Source organism: Patiria miniata, unplaced genomic scaffold (genome assembly GCF_015706575.1).
Source record: "Patiria miniata isolate m_02_andy unplaced genomic scaffold, ASM1570657v1 HiC_scaffold_29, whole genome shotgun sequence".
Classification (NCBI taxonomy): Eukaryota; Metazoa; Echinodermata; class Asteroidea; order Valvatida; family Asterinidae; genus Patiria; species Patiria miniata.
The window spans coordinates 19,851,102-19,867,479 of NW_024037068.1; the positions used below are offsets into that span (position 1 = coordinate 19,851,102).

A 16,378-nucleotide genomic window follows, 5' to 3' on the forward strand; every position below is an offset into this window, starting at 1 on the left:
ATTTAATAAATTTGTGTTTGCCATCATTACCATGTTGACTTCGTGTTGTAATTATTTAGGGGAAAAAAATAACCACCCCCCCCCCCCACAAAAAAAAATTCAAAGGCAATTGTAGGAAACCTCACTCAGGGGTAAAAAAAAATTATATGCACATCTATGGAAATTTACTTTTGAAAAGTGGAAGCACTGATGCAGTTTTTAACAAGACACACTAAAAAACAAAAAAGATGGGCAATGGGTATTCTCCTTATCGTTTGTCAACCCATACCAAATGCTTCTACTCTAGAGCAAAGTTTTCCGTAGTTTGTCAATTATTATGTGAATTAACAATGAAGGTCATTTCTTGCCAGGCAAAGAACACTGTCCAGTAGTTTTTACATACCCTTTTTTCAGAGCGTATAAGAGCCATCCCTTTTTCAGACATCAAGAAGTGTAAACAAAATATTTACCCAAACTTTCTTAATACTGTTTACAAAACTTTGGAAAATTGAGGTGTGCGACATGGCTATCTTCAATTAACGATAAGTTGGTCCATACACATGCCTTCATCATTGTAAAGTATAAAAAAAAACGATAATACGAAACCGCTGCATTGCTTGAAACAATTTATTAATAAACAATTCATTGAAAATACATGCAAAAAGACAAAACAGTAACAAGATTATCAATAAAAAAATATTACGAAATTAATCTAAAATTCAAATATTATTACAAATTCAAATTTAAATTCCCAAATATAAATTGTTTTAACAAATAGTTGAATATATAAAATCTTGATTAATTGACGGCTGTTGGTATATGTGACTAGCTGACACGTGACTGTCACATGATAATCACATGACACGGTAAATGCATGGCGCAAAGGCTTTCGTGATTTTTGCAACATTGTTTCTGTTTGTTGAAAAATCGTTGATTAAACATCCTCTATACAAACATCATAATTAAAAGAGGAAATTCTTCTGAAAATTTACTAATTTCTCTCTAGAAGTTGAAGAATTGCAACTTTTTTCTCCTCACGGAATATTTTTTTGCAAAACTTACATAACTGCAGTGATTAATTAAAGATTACAATAAAACCGTACAAGCAGCAGCCCAATGGCCAAGCAGCTTCGACAAAGACTTTTCTCAAATAAATTCTTCTTTGATCGCGGTACAAAAAATAAAACCAATCCAAGCAACATTACAATAATTTCTCTTTTTTGGCAATACAAAAACTATAAAAATCCAAGCTAAGATGCAATGACGCTGCAAGAAATCATTTAGGACTTTTAAAACATTATTCTTACAACATATATCTTCAACAAGACATTTAAGATGAATCAAATCAGGCTTGTGGAAGAACAATTTCCACAGACTTGAGGAGGGGGGCCTTATTAAAGGGATTAATCAGCCGAACAGCAGTGTTGAAGTGGAGACCATACAAGAACATCGCAAGGACATCCCAAGACCATCACAAGACCAACACAAGACCAACACAAGACCATCACAAGACCATCACAAGACCATGGCAAGATCAACACAAGATCAACACAAGACCATCGCAAGACCATAGCAAGACCATCACAAGACCATCGCAAGACCATCACAAGACCATCACAAGACCAACACAAGACCAACACAAGACCATCGCAAGACCAACACAAGACCATCACAAGACCATCACAAGATCAACAAAAGACCATCGCAATACCAACATAAGATCATTACAAGACCATCGCAAGATCATCACGAGACCATCACAAGTCCTCCAGTCTCAAGTCAAGTCACAAGCTGTTCAAATGAACTGTTACAAAAGCATTCCCTTGTCATTGTTCGTCCCCTGTTACTTGCGGCTGGTCTTGTGAATGGTCTCGTGCTTGCTCTACAATTGGTCTTGTGTGCAACTAATCCAACTTCTTTGATAACTAACATTAAAAAAAATCCAAAACAAAGCATTAAAAAATTTCTAAAACGGCAACGTCTTCTGTTACCATTTTATATCTAAGGAAAAGCTTCAATTTTATTTTGGAATATTATTTATTTTATTTGTTCCAGTTTTAGTACAACAATCTAGTAACTAAACACTAACAGGCAATCTTTTTATCGGCTTGAAATTACTCTTAAACAAGTATTTCAGGCTATCAATTCAGTTACAGAAATACAAGAATCCAAATCGGTGGGATATAATACAAAAGAATACATGTATCCTAGCAACAGTTTTTACAAAAAATCCACTATTTAAACAAAAATTCTTAACCCAAAAAACTACGAATTATTGTCTGGCTCTGAGTACTGTTATCCTAAAAAAACATTCTGAGTGTGCATATTTCAAACTTGGCTGGAACGTAAGTCCATGCTTTGACCTTTTGACCTCTGACCTGAGTAGTCTGCAGCAGTTGAAGTCAAGGCACTGTTGGCGGGTCCTCAAGCCCTCGAAAATCTGATGAAAAAAGAAAAATGAACCAAAAAAGTTGCCATGTTAAAAGACACATTAGAAATTCTGGTCTGAATTTCCTTATCAGAAATATAAAATTCCCAGGATGTCCTTTGCAGCCTATAAGCCTCTGTACTGATGACTTCACACTTTGTTTACATGTGCAGTGTCCTATGGAGCCAGTGGGGGCCTACGGTCCACTGAGCACCATAGGAAAGCACACACGTAAACAAAGTGTGACGTCATCAGTACCAGAGGCTTACTGGCGCGTGTTATTTCGGCTCCCACTTCGGTGAATTACTGCAGTCCAATAATCAGTGCATACTGAAACATTGCACTGCTAAGGACATCTTGGAACCAAGATTAGGATAGATCCAGACCAACCCATCCCCCCCCACCCCCCCCCCCCCAAAAAAAAAACACACAAAAAAAACGGTTCAACCAGACGAATTGCAGACCACCATTTTAAACCAATGCAGTAGCCTACATAACCCTTTTCGGAAAAACGTTGCAACCTGACGCCACTTCAGCGGTTGTGTACAAAGTCTATGGAGAGTCAAGCTCATTTTCTAAGTATTTCCTAACAAAATTGGAAATGTTTCTCAGTCCCAGATTCATGTCTTATCATCATTTTTGCAGTGAATGACCTTCATTGAGATGATATATGAAGAAAAAAAGTGGCGTCAGGTTGCAACATTTTTCCCCCTTTTCCTTAGGCCAAAGAAAATAAGCGTTCTGCTTCCGGTTACCCTACCTACCCTATTTTGACAGCCCCTACCCTAATTTGTTTTTCGGAAAAATAAGGAGAAAACCCTGAAAAAACATAAATTACTACCTTTCACCCTTTACTACACGCACACACCTCCCTATGATCATAAAAAAAAAAATTTGCCAAAAATAAAAATAAAAAATAAATTCCCTGCCTACCTACCCTACTTTCAAATGCCATGTAATTGGATACAGAACTATATTTTTTTTTGGCCTTAGTGTCCAACCGAACTTTATGCGGATCAACATATGACCGCTTTCAAAAATAAAGACGCACCTAATAAAGACGCACCACCCCCCCCCCCCCCCGAAAAAAGTTCTAGATCCGCCGGTCTTTATCTGAAACAGGTGGCGATATTTACTTTTCCAGGTAATCCTTAACGCTGGAGTAACCACTCCCCCTGGCAAGGTGGATTAGAATGCCGGTGGCATGACGGCCTTGCTTCTTGCGACAAAAACTACAGTTGCAGATGCCACGACACGGCGGACAGATCCAGTCCTGAGAAACAAAAAGCCAAAGAGAACAATTAGAAAGAGAAACTCCCCCGATTTCAGAGGACAAGGGGTTACATCTTGGCCCCCTTAGTGTTGTAACAATTCACTCAGTTTTGTGACTGGAGGCTGTGGTGTTACAGAGTGTATAAGGCCTAACGGTTTAGAGCACCGGACTCATGCTCTGGTGTTTCAGAGGCAACATTGGCGTGGGTTTGAGCCCGGGCCCGGACACTTGTGCCCAATAAGCAAGGCACTTAACCAGCATTGCTTCGTCCTTCGGATGGGACGTTAAGCCGGAGGTCCCGTGTGTTGTATAAGGCCTAACGCACGTAAAAGAACCCAGTAACACTTATCGCTAAGAGAAGGGGTTTGCCCCGGTGTTTCTGGCCTCCTAGTTATTACTCCCTTGTGGAATTCCTTAGGAGAAGAACCAACCAAGTACCAAGTACCAAGTACCAAGTACAAGCCAACGAAATCTTGTGGCTCAAGAGGAATCAATTCATTGCAACGCAGTAATTCAAGTCAAGTTAAAGGTAGAGTAGATCATTTGCAGCTATCCAAAAAGTAACCGACAACATTATTGTTGAGAGGCTTACTTGTTTTAAAGATAGTAATGGCACTACAACTCCCTGTGAAATTCTTTTTTTTCTGGCATGCAGTCATTTTGAAGAAAACAATTAAAGAAGGCCATTTCCAAAGACTTGTTAAGTGACGAATGTTTTTAAATTTCTGTTGTTAGTCGGTTTGTAATTCAGTGAATCTGTGAATGGGTGCACGCAAGTGTTGAAACGACACACAAGCGCGCAGGGTTGCTAATATTCGTCAATTCAGTGTGTGACATCACGTAGCTGCAATCGGCTGAAAGAGAACGTGTCCCGGGCACTGATTTCAGGTGCAATTCAAAACATGACACTACAACTTTTGAATTGAAATTGAGATCCTAAAATATTGTTTTCTTGGAGTATACATCATCCACTGAGCTAAAACTTCACCAGGTTAATAGTAGTTAAGGCCCCCCCCAAAAAAGTCTCCGGCTTCTGCTCAAAAAGTGGTGCGGCGACGCAGCTTTTTTTTTTTTTTACCTGATTTTTTTGCTTCAAATGTCGGCTGATGACTGCAAATGGTGCCCGACTAAACTTAGTGCAAATATATGGGAGTCCAGAGAGGCCACATTAAGCTTATTCTCGACCATAACCCAATCTAAAAACACGTTAAAATTGTGCAGCAGCAGGATTCCAGTCAAACCAGTGAGTTTGGCGATTTTGAGACATTATTTTTCATTGAAAAAAAAACTTTTTCATTTTGCCGACGCGCATGGCTACGGCGACGCGCGCACATACCAGAAACCGGAGACTTTTTTTTTTGGCCTAAGCTTCTGTCTTAAGATTTTGAGCTTTTTTGTTGCTTCAAAAAATATACGCACAAATGACAAATGATCTACCCTACCTTTAAGTCATACGGAAATAAGTCTACGGAAATGAGATATTTCGTCAACAGGGTCAAGTCCAGTCAAGCTAAAAAAGTGTGCTCAGGTCGAGTCAAGTCAGATCCCAGCCCGAGTCAATCAGGTCATATGTAGCATCACAAACGAAAACAGGGGTACGTTTCAGCCTGTTATTTCTTAATGGCCCTGGTTAGTCTGTTTCGTCAGTACACTAACATCCAATATAGAAGGTTGGTGGGTTGCGATTGGAGGTTGGGGCAGGTCGGACGGTGGCAGAATCTGAGAGGAAAAAAAAGGAAATCCGGCGTCTTTTCTTACTGGGTTCAGCAGGGCGGCCTTTGCATCTTCACCGTAGCGGTTCCGCAGACACGGCCCACAGAACTGACCCCTGACCCCAGTGCAGCCGTCATCACGACAGATGGTCTTCATATCGATGGTCTTTTGACGACACTGGTGACAACTGGTGCCCTACGAAACATTGACATTTTCAAAGGCAATGTTATTTATTTACCAAAAAAAAAGGAAAGATTTCCATATAAGAAGTTCACTAATTTTCCTCTATATTGACTAACAAGCCCCCGGATAGCAATTTCATGTCATCAAAGGCAATTTGAGCAGTGAGAAAATACAAGCATTTTCTTAGAAAACACTTAGAATTTTTCAGTCCAATCTCATAGGGTTTGTACACAGGGTGTTGAGTGAACTTCGTATATGGAAATCTTTCCAAAACAAAACAAGACCAAACAAGTAGCCTTTTTCAGAAGATTTCTCAAGTTGTTTTACAGTTACCACCCCTGATCATCAGGCAATGAAATTAGTTACACTATAGTACCTCAAGATTGGCACATGTCCTGCACCTTTACAGGTACCCACTTATACTCCTGCATGGAGAGAGGCAATTGTAGTTAAGTGTCTTGCCCAAGAACACAAGCACCACAATCCCCACTGGACCATGGTGCTTGTTGACCTCTGACCTACCACTTCAGCATTGTATTTCTTGTCCCTTGAGAGACAGAGGCAATTGTAGTAAAGTGTCTTGCCCAAGAACACAAGCATCATAATACCCACTGGGCCATGGTGCTTGTTGACCTCTGACCTACCACTTCAGTGTTGTACTTCTTGTCCCTGACGCACTCGGCCACCATACGTAGCTCCTCCTCCGTGATGTCTTCTGGTCGCTTCACCGCCTCCCGAGGGCGGTTGTTCAGCCGCCGGCGTTTCGTCGGCGTCGGCAGTTCTTCCATCTCATCATCCTCGTAAACCTCAAAATCGGAGTCAGAATCATTGCCCGAGCCCAGGGAGGATTTCTTTAACGTTGGGCCAAATTTTATGATCAGTTTCTGCAAGAATGAGTAAAAGAAACCAGTGAGTTGTCAACGGACTCATATACCCTTGCTCCGCTTAGTATTAAAAGAAAGACGAGGGAAGCCTAATAAAGCTGGTCCCAGAGCGTACATCATTCTGATGAATTGATTCAGAGTGGCTTTTTACTGGGAGTCTTTTTTAACCCTAACCCTGCTCAATTCAACATGATCCAACTATATGACATATGATACCCGCTGGGTCCTGTTGGATTGAACAGTAAACCCCTGGTATATATTCCTGTTGAAATCTGTTGGAGTCAGCAGGTAACCGAAAACATTCAGATAGTTGGATTCTGTTGGGTACTGGTAAATAACGGTTCTGATGATGCACAGCCCTAGTACACCACAACATGCGATTAGGTATTTGGTACCCGAGTTCCGAGGCTAAAATAGTTAATATAAGATGTATCTAAGAAAAACCTTGGTAACCCACCTCCCCCTCTTTAACAGGAAACAGGTCTTCGTCGTCGTCCACGTAAACTTTGACCTCGTCCTCCTCCCCAGTCTCCGCCCTTCTCTTCTGCCCCCGGGTCCGGATGATGGAGGGGCGGGCAAACAGCGGCGTGCTCAGGCGCGCCTTGCGGGAAGGGTTGCGCCGCCGGATGAAACTGCAGTCCAGGGATTTCCGGGTCTTGGGGGATCTCTACACAGAGGGAACGAGGTGAAGGAATTGACGAGTCATTAGATACAGAATCAGAGGGTCAGGGGTTCGAATCCAGCTATTGGCCAATGTTGCGTCCTCGGGCAAGCTGCTTCACCTCCACTTGCCTCTCTCCACACAGAAGTGTAAAATGGGTACCGGTGTCACATGAAAATCCGACTCCTATGAAAATCGGACCCCTTTTCCCTATTATTGGTTAATCCCTCTCACGTGACCGGTCACTTTCCTAAATACCATACTTACGCATGCGCGGTATTACCAATGAGTCCGAATTTCATAGAAACGTAAATTCACGCTACACCGGCATTAGCTGGGGAGTAACCTGCGATGGACTAGCATCCCATCCAGGTAGAGTAGAAATATTCTCAGTCGTTTCATGCTACTGAAACCGGAGATACACATCGGCCTGATGGGCCACACTGGCTCTTGACAAACACCTGATTTGTGGGTGAGGCGCCCACTTCAAGAGCAGTCAACTTGTGAACAACTCGTGCACACACACATCCTCACATCCCCTACGCCTATAGTATAGTGCTGATAGATAAGAATTATCCTTACTTGATCACATATCAAGCAATGAGGCACTCCTGTACATTGTATCTTTGAAATTATAACACCTCACCCACAGATTCTGTGTCTTGATTGGCCGAGAGAGAGTCACATGATACTTTCTATTTTTGCTATCTTTCTGTGCACGGCCAAAAGTACTATACCCGTAGCAATCAAAGTACTATACCATTAGCAACCGATTAAAGTACTATTTCCACGGCGCGGTATTTGTGTGCAAATGCATGCTGGTGTGCACGTTGCGCGTTTTGTTCCAAAAAGAGCACGCCACAGAGTTGGGTTCAAACATTTCGCGAAGGGGTAGTTTGGAAGAGAGAAATAACATTTTCCACCAATTTTGTATGGAAATTGAAGTTTATTTCAACTGTGTTCAGATTTAAATAATTTAAAATATTAAAACCAAGCAGAATCTGTGGGTGAAGTGTCATAAAACAAATATTGAATGCTTTATCTCGTGGTGAAGTTAAACTAGCCTCCCTCGGTGATCCATGGAGCATTCTATTTTCCCTCGGCTTCGCCTTGGGAAAATAGAATGTCCATGGATCACCTCGGGAGGCTAGTTTTACTACACCACTCGAAGCATTCCATATTTGTATACTACTCTACACCAGTAAAATGCTCACCTTGGTCGAGTTGGAACGACGAGGCAGGCCAGGCATTCCATGCAGGTCTGACAGCAACTGATTCAGCTGTAGCAACGAGATTAAAGGCATATAGGATCATCTCCATTGATCAAAAAACTAATCAACCAAATTATTATCCATTATATAACCGACATACAGATCCTTGTCATTTGATTGGTGGAACTCAAATCACGTGACATTCGTTATTGCTTCCATTCACGCCACGGCTCAAAAAGTACTATCCGCCCATGGGGAATGGGAAATACTATTGAACAGTTAGGATCATGACGCATTATTTGTGTGCAAATGCATGCTGGTGTGCGCGTTCAGCGTTGCGCGTATTGTTCTAAAAAAGCCAGCGCTACAGCATTGGGTTCAAACATTTTCGTGAAGGGGTGGTTTGGACGAGAGAAATACATTTTCCTCCAGTTGTGTATTGAAATAAAAGTTCAAATATATCAAATGACAAGGATCTATATGTAAATTATTTAAAACAAATATTGAGTGGCTTTAAATTGTGAAATGGGAGGAATATTATCGCTCGGTAAAATCTGGACTTTCCAGTTCACTCGGCTTCGCCTCATGAAATGGAAAAGACCAGTTTTACCTTGCGATAATATTCCTCCCATTCCACGCTGAGCCACTCAATATTTGTATAATATACTGGTACTAAACACCCCGTGAAATTAGTCCATTTGGTTTGCTGTCATTATTTCAAAATTATTCAACATTCAGTCAACTGACCAATTCTTTGGAAATAAATAGAGTACTTTTAACAAAATCATATTTCATGATCAAAAAGGTGTGCATGGTTTTTTTCACTGTTTTCCCAAAAAATGTGATATCCACCGAGCTGAAATTCAACAGGAGAAACATACCATGGCTTTGTTTTCTTCGATGTTTTTCTGCCTTCGCAGCTCGTAGCTGACGTCATCTTCAGTATCAATCTCTGACAGCTGTAGAGAAGAAAAAAATAATTCAGGAAAGGTTTCAGTGTCACACCCAATATTGACAGAAATAGAAGAAAAGTCTGGGAAATCTCACGAGTATGTAGAGCCATACAACAATGCATGCTAAATTTCCTGAAAAAAAATTGTGTAAAATGTGTTTCCTGAAGTTGAAATCTAACTTTTTCTTCACTGATAATCGTTGTGTCCGTGCAACAAGGTTGTATCTCCTAAAATGGGCCGTACGTGAAATGCGAGTTTCAGAATATCAAAAGGTCGTATCTCACTTAAAATAACCCAGAGTACAGTACACACTAAGTGTCACTTAGTCAATGGACGTTGAGATGTTGTTGCAAGGAGCGTATTCGCGCAAGATACGACTTTGTTGCAGAATGGAGTTACGACCTTCTTGCACTGACGCGACGACATCTGCTATAACCAGGAGCTTTTGTCATGTGTGTAGCAAATGTCAAATGACAAAAAACAAAAACGTAATTTGTTTGCAGACATTGACACTGACAGCTGCTTTCGAGATCGAGTTCGGCAAAATCATGGTGACGTGTTTCGTATTGTTGTCATGTGACGCACGTCTTAGTTTTAAGGAATTTTTTAGAAAACACTTAAAAAATGTCTTGAGTCTCAATACTAGACTTAATTGCTTAAAAGTTAAATTGCTACAATCGCGGAAGTGGCGTCAGGTTGCAACTTTTTTCCTTAATTTTTCCTGGTGATTAACTGGGTGAGTTTCTACTAAGTACTAGGCCTAGGCTATAGTGAATATACGGCAGCAAAAAAAAAAGTCACGATATCAATTTCCTTAAAATATACGCAGTGGCTATCGTTACGGCAGCCGTAACGCATTTCCCATTTTCTATCGTTACGGTAGTAGGCCCTACTGCAACTTTTATAAAAACATAAGAAAATATAAAATTAGAAGGAAAAAAAGTGAATTTGAACGTTATGAAATTCGGACTTTATTTCCCTTTAAAAAAAAATCCTCCAAAGCCTCAGGTTAGAAAAGGAAAAAATTTCGAGTGCAAAACTGAGATGCGAACCCGCAACCTCGCGGTGCAAAATCCTACCCGCTATCGACTGAGCTGTCGCACTGCTCGCTAAAACGTGGGGGAAAATGTCCATACTCGATCGCCACTTTAACTGCCGCCAAACATATCAATTTGCACCTCATCTTGTGATTTCAACCAAGAGGAATCCAGGAAGCTGTGTAAATGCGAAAAAAAATTAGGCAAAATGTGTTTTTAGAGCACATTTTGGATGCACACGTCATGCAGAACTAACTTGAAGCATGGAGGAATAAGAACGCATGGAGTTTGAATGGCCCGCCAAGCCCCACAGGGTATTTACTGACCAATTAGCGACCCAGGCTGACCAGTGGTAAAGGCATGGAGGCCTCCCGCTGCGCGCCCACTGACCGACAGATTTACGACCGCGATAAGATCCTTTGTGCACAGGGTTGGCTGCCGCGAGTGCATGCACAGTGGAGGAACGAATCGCTCGTTGTCACTGGAGTAAATAAACCTAAACACACGAATAGAACACGTTTCGCATGCGCAGTGACCCAGTGTCAATATACCTCATGCGCGATTTTCTTCAGCGAATTCCTCTCGAAAAGCGAAAAATTTTGGTGTTTCGTTCGCCAAAATCGGACTTTCCGATGGTAAGATACATTTGTTGTTGCCTCTAGAATATATTGGCATATTTCATATATTATGATTTCATATTTTGACAATTTTAGGGGCTTTCCAGTGGTCGGCAGTTGATGAAAACACGACGATTTCGTTCGTTCGGCTTTTCTTTGTCCGTTCGTGTGTTCCATTTCAGTGTCCAGTTTGTTCCACAAATTTTTTCGGGGATCGTTTTGTGTTGTTTTTTTCTTTCAAAAACGATCATGAACGGTGAGATACGAATCTTCGTTACTTATTGCGTTCATTTTAATAGAATTTCAAGACTTATTTTTTTGTGAATTCTGAATTCTTTTGACATTTTGTTGGACATTAGTTTCATCATGTTCAAGAAATATATTTTTGAGGATTCGTATTAAATCTTAAGCTGTTATTAATCGTGTTATGGTATTTAAAGATTGAATGTTTATTCATTCTTGAAAAAGTTACATATATTTGTGGAGTCACTTAATTTGAAATGCTTCCAGTAGGGCTGTTTTTTTAACATATTTATTGTTCACATTTTTTTACATTTGATTTATCATGTTTTTGACTTGACTTTTTATAATTAGGAAAATAAATATTTTTTTAATTTTTTTTTTAGGACAATAACAAGTTAAAAAAGAGGTTGTGGCAATAATGACTGATTGATCGTCAAGTAGAAATCTGTCTCAATGTTGCACTTGCAGACCAACTCAATTTTCAGTGATACATAAATAATTACTTTTATTTAATTATTTTTTTTAATTCAGTGTACTCCTTTGTCGAGATGGCAAAAGTTTTGATGGAACTACCTGGCGTGACACATCTCTTAAGTGAGAAGTTCTCGCAAGATCCCATCGAAGAGTACTTCAGTAAGCAATGAGGGGCTGGAGGATGCAATGATAACCCTACCGTAGAGCAATTCGGGCACAACATGCTCGCACTCCAAGTGGCATCAACTTGCATCAAAGCATCTAAGAGGGGCAATTGTCGACTTGAAGGTCGACCGGAAGAACTTCCTTTGGATACCACACCTCTCCCACGGAGAAAATAAATATTCAAGATAGAGGGCAATGCATGTACATATGTAAAGATACCGATTGAAATGAGGGAAGGTGGCCACATTGATTTGAATTTACAGTGGTCACTCTTCACTGAAGGAAAAAGGGAATTATTCTCAGTATAAGGCTATACATGTGCTAACCAAAAACCAAAATTCAGGAATTGACATGGGGAACATTATGTTTCTTTCATATTTTTATTTCAATACATGTACTTAAGTCCCATCATAGCTTTAGTCAATTAATATCAGCATTTCTGCTACTAAAATAGGGCTAACAAAACATGATGCAGTACAAAATGAAAGAAATAGTAAATGCACATGTAAAGCTGTCACATGTAAAAGCTGTGTATGAGATCAAATAAGGAAAAGAGTGTTTACCTGGCAAAATGGGCACAAAGGAATGTGTTTATGCAATATCCTTATTGATTTGAAACTGAAGCAATTATCAATTAAGAGGTAGTAGAAAAATATACATTTACAAAACTTTAATTGTATTTGTTTTTCATTTTCGGTGACTTTCAATAATCTATTAAATCTAGTTTAAACCTTGGTATTACAGTCATTGGGTGAGGTTATTTACGAGAGACGGAATAGGCCGAAGTGCCAAACTTCAGTGCCATATTTAAGACATTGCAAAGTTACTGAAGTCCAGGATGTACACGCAAACGCCTTGACCTTCATTGTGAATGTTCAAGGAAGACAAGAAGTTGTTCCACGTCTGTTGACTATTCAACCTAAATTGAATAAATGTCCGCCACATTAGGTCACTTCCCTCTGGCTTGAGACTCTTAGTGTCCCCTGCAGTAACAACAAGCCAGAGTGCGCAAACGGTTGCCGAGCAGAAGTCATCCAATTCTTGACAGTCACCGATGCCGATTAACTGCAGAACTAGTCCCATCATGCAGAGAGCTAGGGGGTAGCTTGCGCTGATCACAGGGTGCTCCTTCATCTGCTGGAGACTATTCCTCACATACCTTGTTGCGTTCCCAACGGCATCCTCCCTCGTGAATTTTGCCTGTGGTCTTTTGACAGCTGTAATTAAAATGGAATTGATAATTAAGTCTTGTAAAATGTTTACTACTTGCGTCTAATTTCACAAAGACAATCTAGTTTTTTTATCACTTGAAAATCTACTAAATACATTTGGCCTATAATTGTTCAAGTTCAGGTTTATAGAACTACCCAAAATGAAGGAATGGAAGGATCCAACTTTTTAAACAGTAGGTCTAATTAAAATCAAAATTCTTGAGACCTTCCAAGTTCAATTTAAGAGCAGGAATCCATCGTATAACACAAACAAAATTAAAAAGTGTTTTATTGTCTTGAAAATGCGATTACATACCAGGCTTACGAGGTTTCTTTTTTGCTGTTTTCTTGGCTGGGTCGGCTGTACTGGCTTCAGCTTTCTTGGCAGCCTTTCCTTTGCCTTTGGACTTGCTTTCTGAGACTGTGCTCTGGCTTGTGCTTGGCAACACTGGTGTGACTGGTAAAACTGGAAGACTTGAGGGAGATCCATCCGCTGAAGCTGCTGACATGGCTAAAGAAAATAATGAAAAATGAAAAATTAGGTAATAGACCTAAGCAAAAACAAAAAATTATACTATAGCCCAAGCAAAAACAAAAGCCAGAAAAAAAAATCTTGTACACAAAAAAATTATTTTATTTTAAAAATAAATAGGGCCTAATGTTTGTATTTAAATTATTAGTCAAACTCTTATCCCCTTGTTGTTGCTCATGTACTTACCAGTAGCAGTATTTGATGGTCCAGTGCTTTCAGGGCGACATCGTTCACAAACCCATGAAAACTCTGGGATTGTCTCCGAACAAAGCCCGGCGCGCGCAGATGTGCCACCACACGATCGCACACTGATCGTCATCGCACGCGATCATCTCCGTTGTGGATGGTTTACCACACACACAGTATTGACGACCGCCATCTTCTGTATCGGAATTCTCATCCAAAAGTTCGCTAGGGTTAATACTTTCTTCGCAAAAGTCACTAATGTCGCTCAAATCAGAACCAGTAACAAAATCATCCTACGACTATTGCGCAGTTCCTTCCCGTACGACGCCATCTTGAACGAAGGAAGAATGCACTGCGCACACGCGATGCCGGTACATCCGGGGAATGCGCGTCCTCGACAGCGGTCGCTCGCGCTAATGAGTTGACAGATAAGCCTGCGGGTGTTTACTAACCCGCTGTTTTTACGACCGCGGCAGCCTACCCTGAACGTTTGATGTGGAGTCCGTTCAAACTCCATGTGTTCTTATTCCTCCATGCTTGAAGCAGCCGGTCAAAACTGATTGTAGTGGCTGAAAAGACAGCGGTACGTTATACGCATGACATCGACAACCATGACGTCGCATGAGCCGGCCAATGATAGTGCAATACGTCATTATGAATATTTATTTTCTCATGAATATTTAGTTTATTTCAATAGATACTTCAAATACGTCCAAAGATTGATTATTGCAACAGCGATTGTGCGCGGCCTAGCGGTTAAGAGTCTCGTGTATCAAGCAAGCGTCAGAGGTTCGAATCTCGATGAAGTAACTGACTGATTAATAAATAGAAATTAAGGAAAGGAGAGGGTGAGAGTAGAGGAGGGAAAGTGGAGGAATAACCATAAAAGATGTAACTTTTGGCGCTAGAAAATTAATTGAAAAAAGTGGCGATCGAGTACGGAACTTTTTCCAAACGTGGGGAAACAAATAATTATATACCTGCGTGCGTATCAAAAAAGTATCGTAGAGGGCGCTAAACAACGGCTGCCGTAACGATAGCCACTTCGTAAAATATAACTCTTCCCCACACACTATCCCATCCTTTCGTGTGGCTCCCAAAAAACATAGGCCTACGGCGGAAGTTCATTCTCCATCCAGTATTAACATGTGACGGTCACTATCACATGTAGCCCCATAAATGTGGCCTATTTACTGGACTGCCTCAGTAAACATAGGCCACACATCCACATGTACAAAAATCGTGTCGACTTTGCCAAATTTTGATTTTCACATTTAGGCTTAGTTTGTAGGATTTTTTTGCTTTAGAAGCATACTCACCCTCATTATAGGCTAGTCAGAAAGTGCTGCCTTTTTCAGATGTCTAATTTTTGTGAAATTTCATGTTGAAATTTTGATACGCAAACGTGTAAAAATGAATCTGGAAATTTCACGAAAAATATACATCTGAAAAAGGCAGCACTTTCTGATTAGCCTATAAAGAGGGTGAGTATGCTTTTTAAGCAAAAAAACCCTACAAACTAAGCCTAAATGTGAAAATCAAAATTTGGCAAAGTCGACACGATTTTTGTACATGTGGATGTGTGGCCTATGTTTACGGAGGCAGTCCAGTAAATAGGCCACATTTATGGGGCTATATCACATGTAGCCCCATAAATGTGGCCTATTTACTGGACTGCCTCCGTAAACATAGGCCACACATCCACATGTACAAAAATCGTGTCGACGGAGCCAAATTTTGATTTTCACATTTAGGCTTAGTTTGTAGGGTTTTTTTGCTTTAGAAGCATACTCACCCTCTTTATAGGCTAATCAGAAAGTGCTGCCTTTTTCAGATGTATATTTTTCGTGAAATTTCCAGATTCATTTTTACACGTTTGCGTATCAAAATTTCAACATGAAAATTTCACAAAAATTAGACATCTGAAAAAGGCAGCACTTTCTGATTAGCCTGTAAAGAGGGTGAGTATGCTTCTAAAGCAAAAAAAACCTACAAACTAAGCCTAAATGTGAAAATCAAAATTTGGCTCCGTCGACACGATTTTTGTACATGTGGATGTGTGGCTTATGTTTACGGAGGCAGTCCAGTAAATAGGCCACATTTATGGGGCTATATCACATGTACACTTTTGACTTTTGACTTTGACCCACATTTTTTAATGGACAAACTTGCCGTAACGATAACCATACGACTACGTAAAACTATCTCTACACAGTTTTATGAGACTATCTATCAGACAGCGATGAAAGACATGACTTACCTTCGGATTTGGGGCCATTTTTGGAGTTCTTTTCCAGCTACACTTGTCCGTTGCAGTTTCTGACTCTACCGCCCGTCCCATGCACTACATACATGCACTAAACTAATGGCGCACACGTGGGTTTAAATCGCGGGCTTATACACAATAGTCGGAGTCCACTGTGTTTGGCTTCTCTCCCCACAGCTCACCATGTAAAGCAGTCAGGGGAACCGACATTTATGTTTCTAAAAATAGCAACAAGTTTCCCAGGGGCCTAAAATATTTGCGCGCGCTTGTCACGGCCTGGCCTAGTTGCAGCGTGCAGTGCGGCATCAGCCTCAGCAGGTCGACAGGGCAATTATTTGGCGGGAGGAGCGCGCTGATACGGA

At 40.6% G+C, this 16,378-nt stretch overlaps 1 protein-coding gene across 1 annotated transcript; it reads right to left on the reverse strand.

The window, feature by feature from the left end:
* Positions 1–588: 588 nt before the first annotated feature.
* Positions 589–16,165, reverse strand: LOC119735895 (cell division cycle-associated 7-like protein). The gene is made up of 8 exons (XM_038209840.1): positions 16,011–16,165; positions 9,214–9,291; positions 8,336–8,401; positions 6,918–7,127; positions 6,221–6,460; positions 5,439–5,588; positions 3,544–3,680; positions 589–2,419 (listed from the first exon to the last, which is right to left on the reverse strand). Exons 1-8 carry the CDS (start codon positions 16,089–16,091, stop codon positions 2,404–2,406), a joined length of 978 nt encoding a protein of 325 aa, XP_038065768.1. The 5' UTR covers positions 16,092–16,165; the 3' UTR covers positions 589–2,403.
* Positions 16,166–16,378: the final 213 nt, after the last annotated feature.

Excerpts from the sequence above, each read along its gene's own strand:
- LOC119735895 (XM_038209840.1), bottom strand. The coding sequence starts at position 16,091 with ATGGGACGGGCGGTAGAGTCAGAAACTGCAACGGACAAGTGTAGCTGG. Across the intron at positions 7,128-8,335 it reads GTCGTTCCAACTCGACCAAG|AGATCCCCCAAGACCCGGAA; the intron begins GTGAGCATTTTA and ends CCCTCTGTGTAG. Across the intron at positions 6,461-6,917 it reads TTCCTGTTAAAGAGGGGGAG|AAACTGATCATAAAATTTGG; the intron begins GTGGGTTACCAA and ends TCATTCTTGCAG.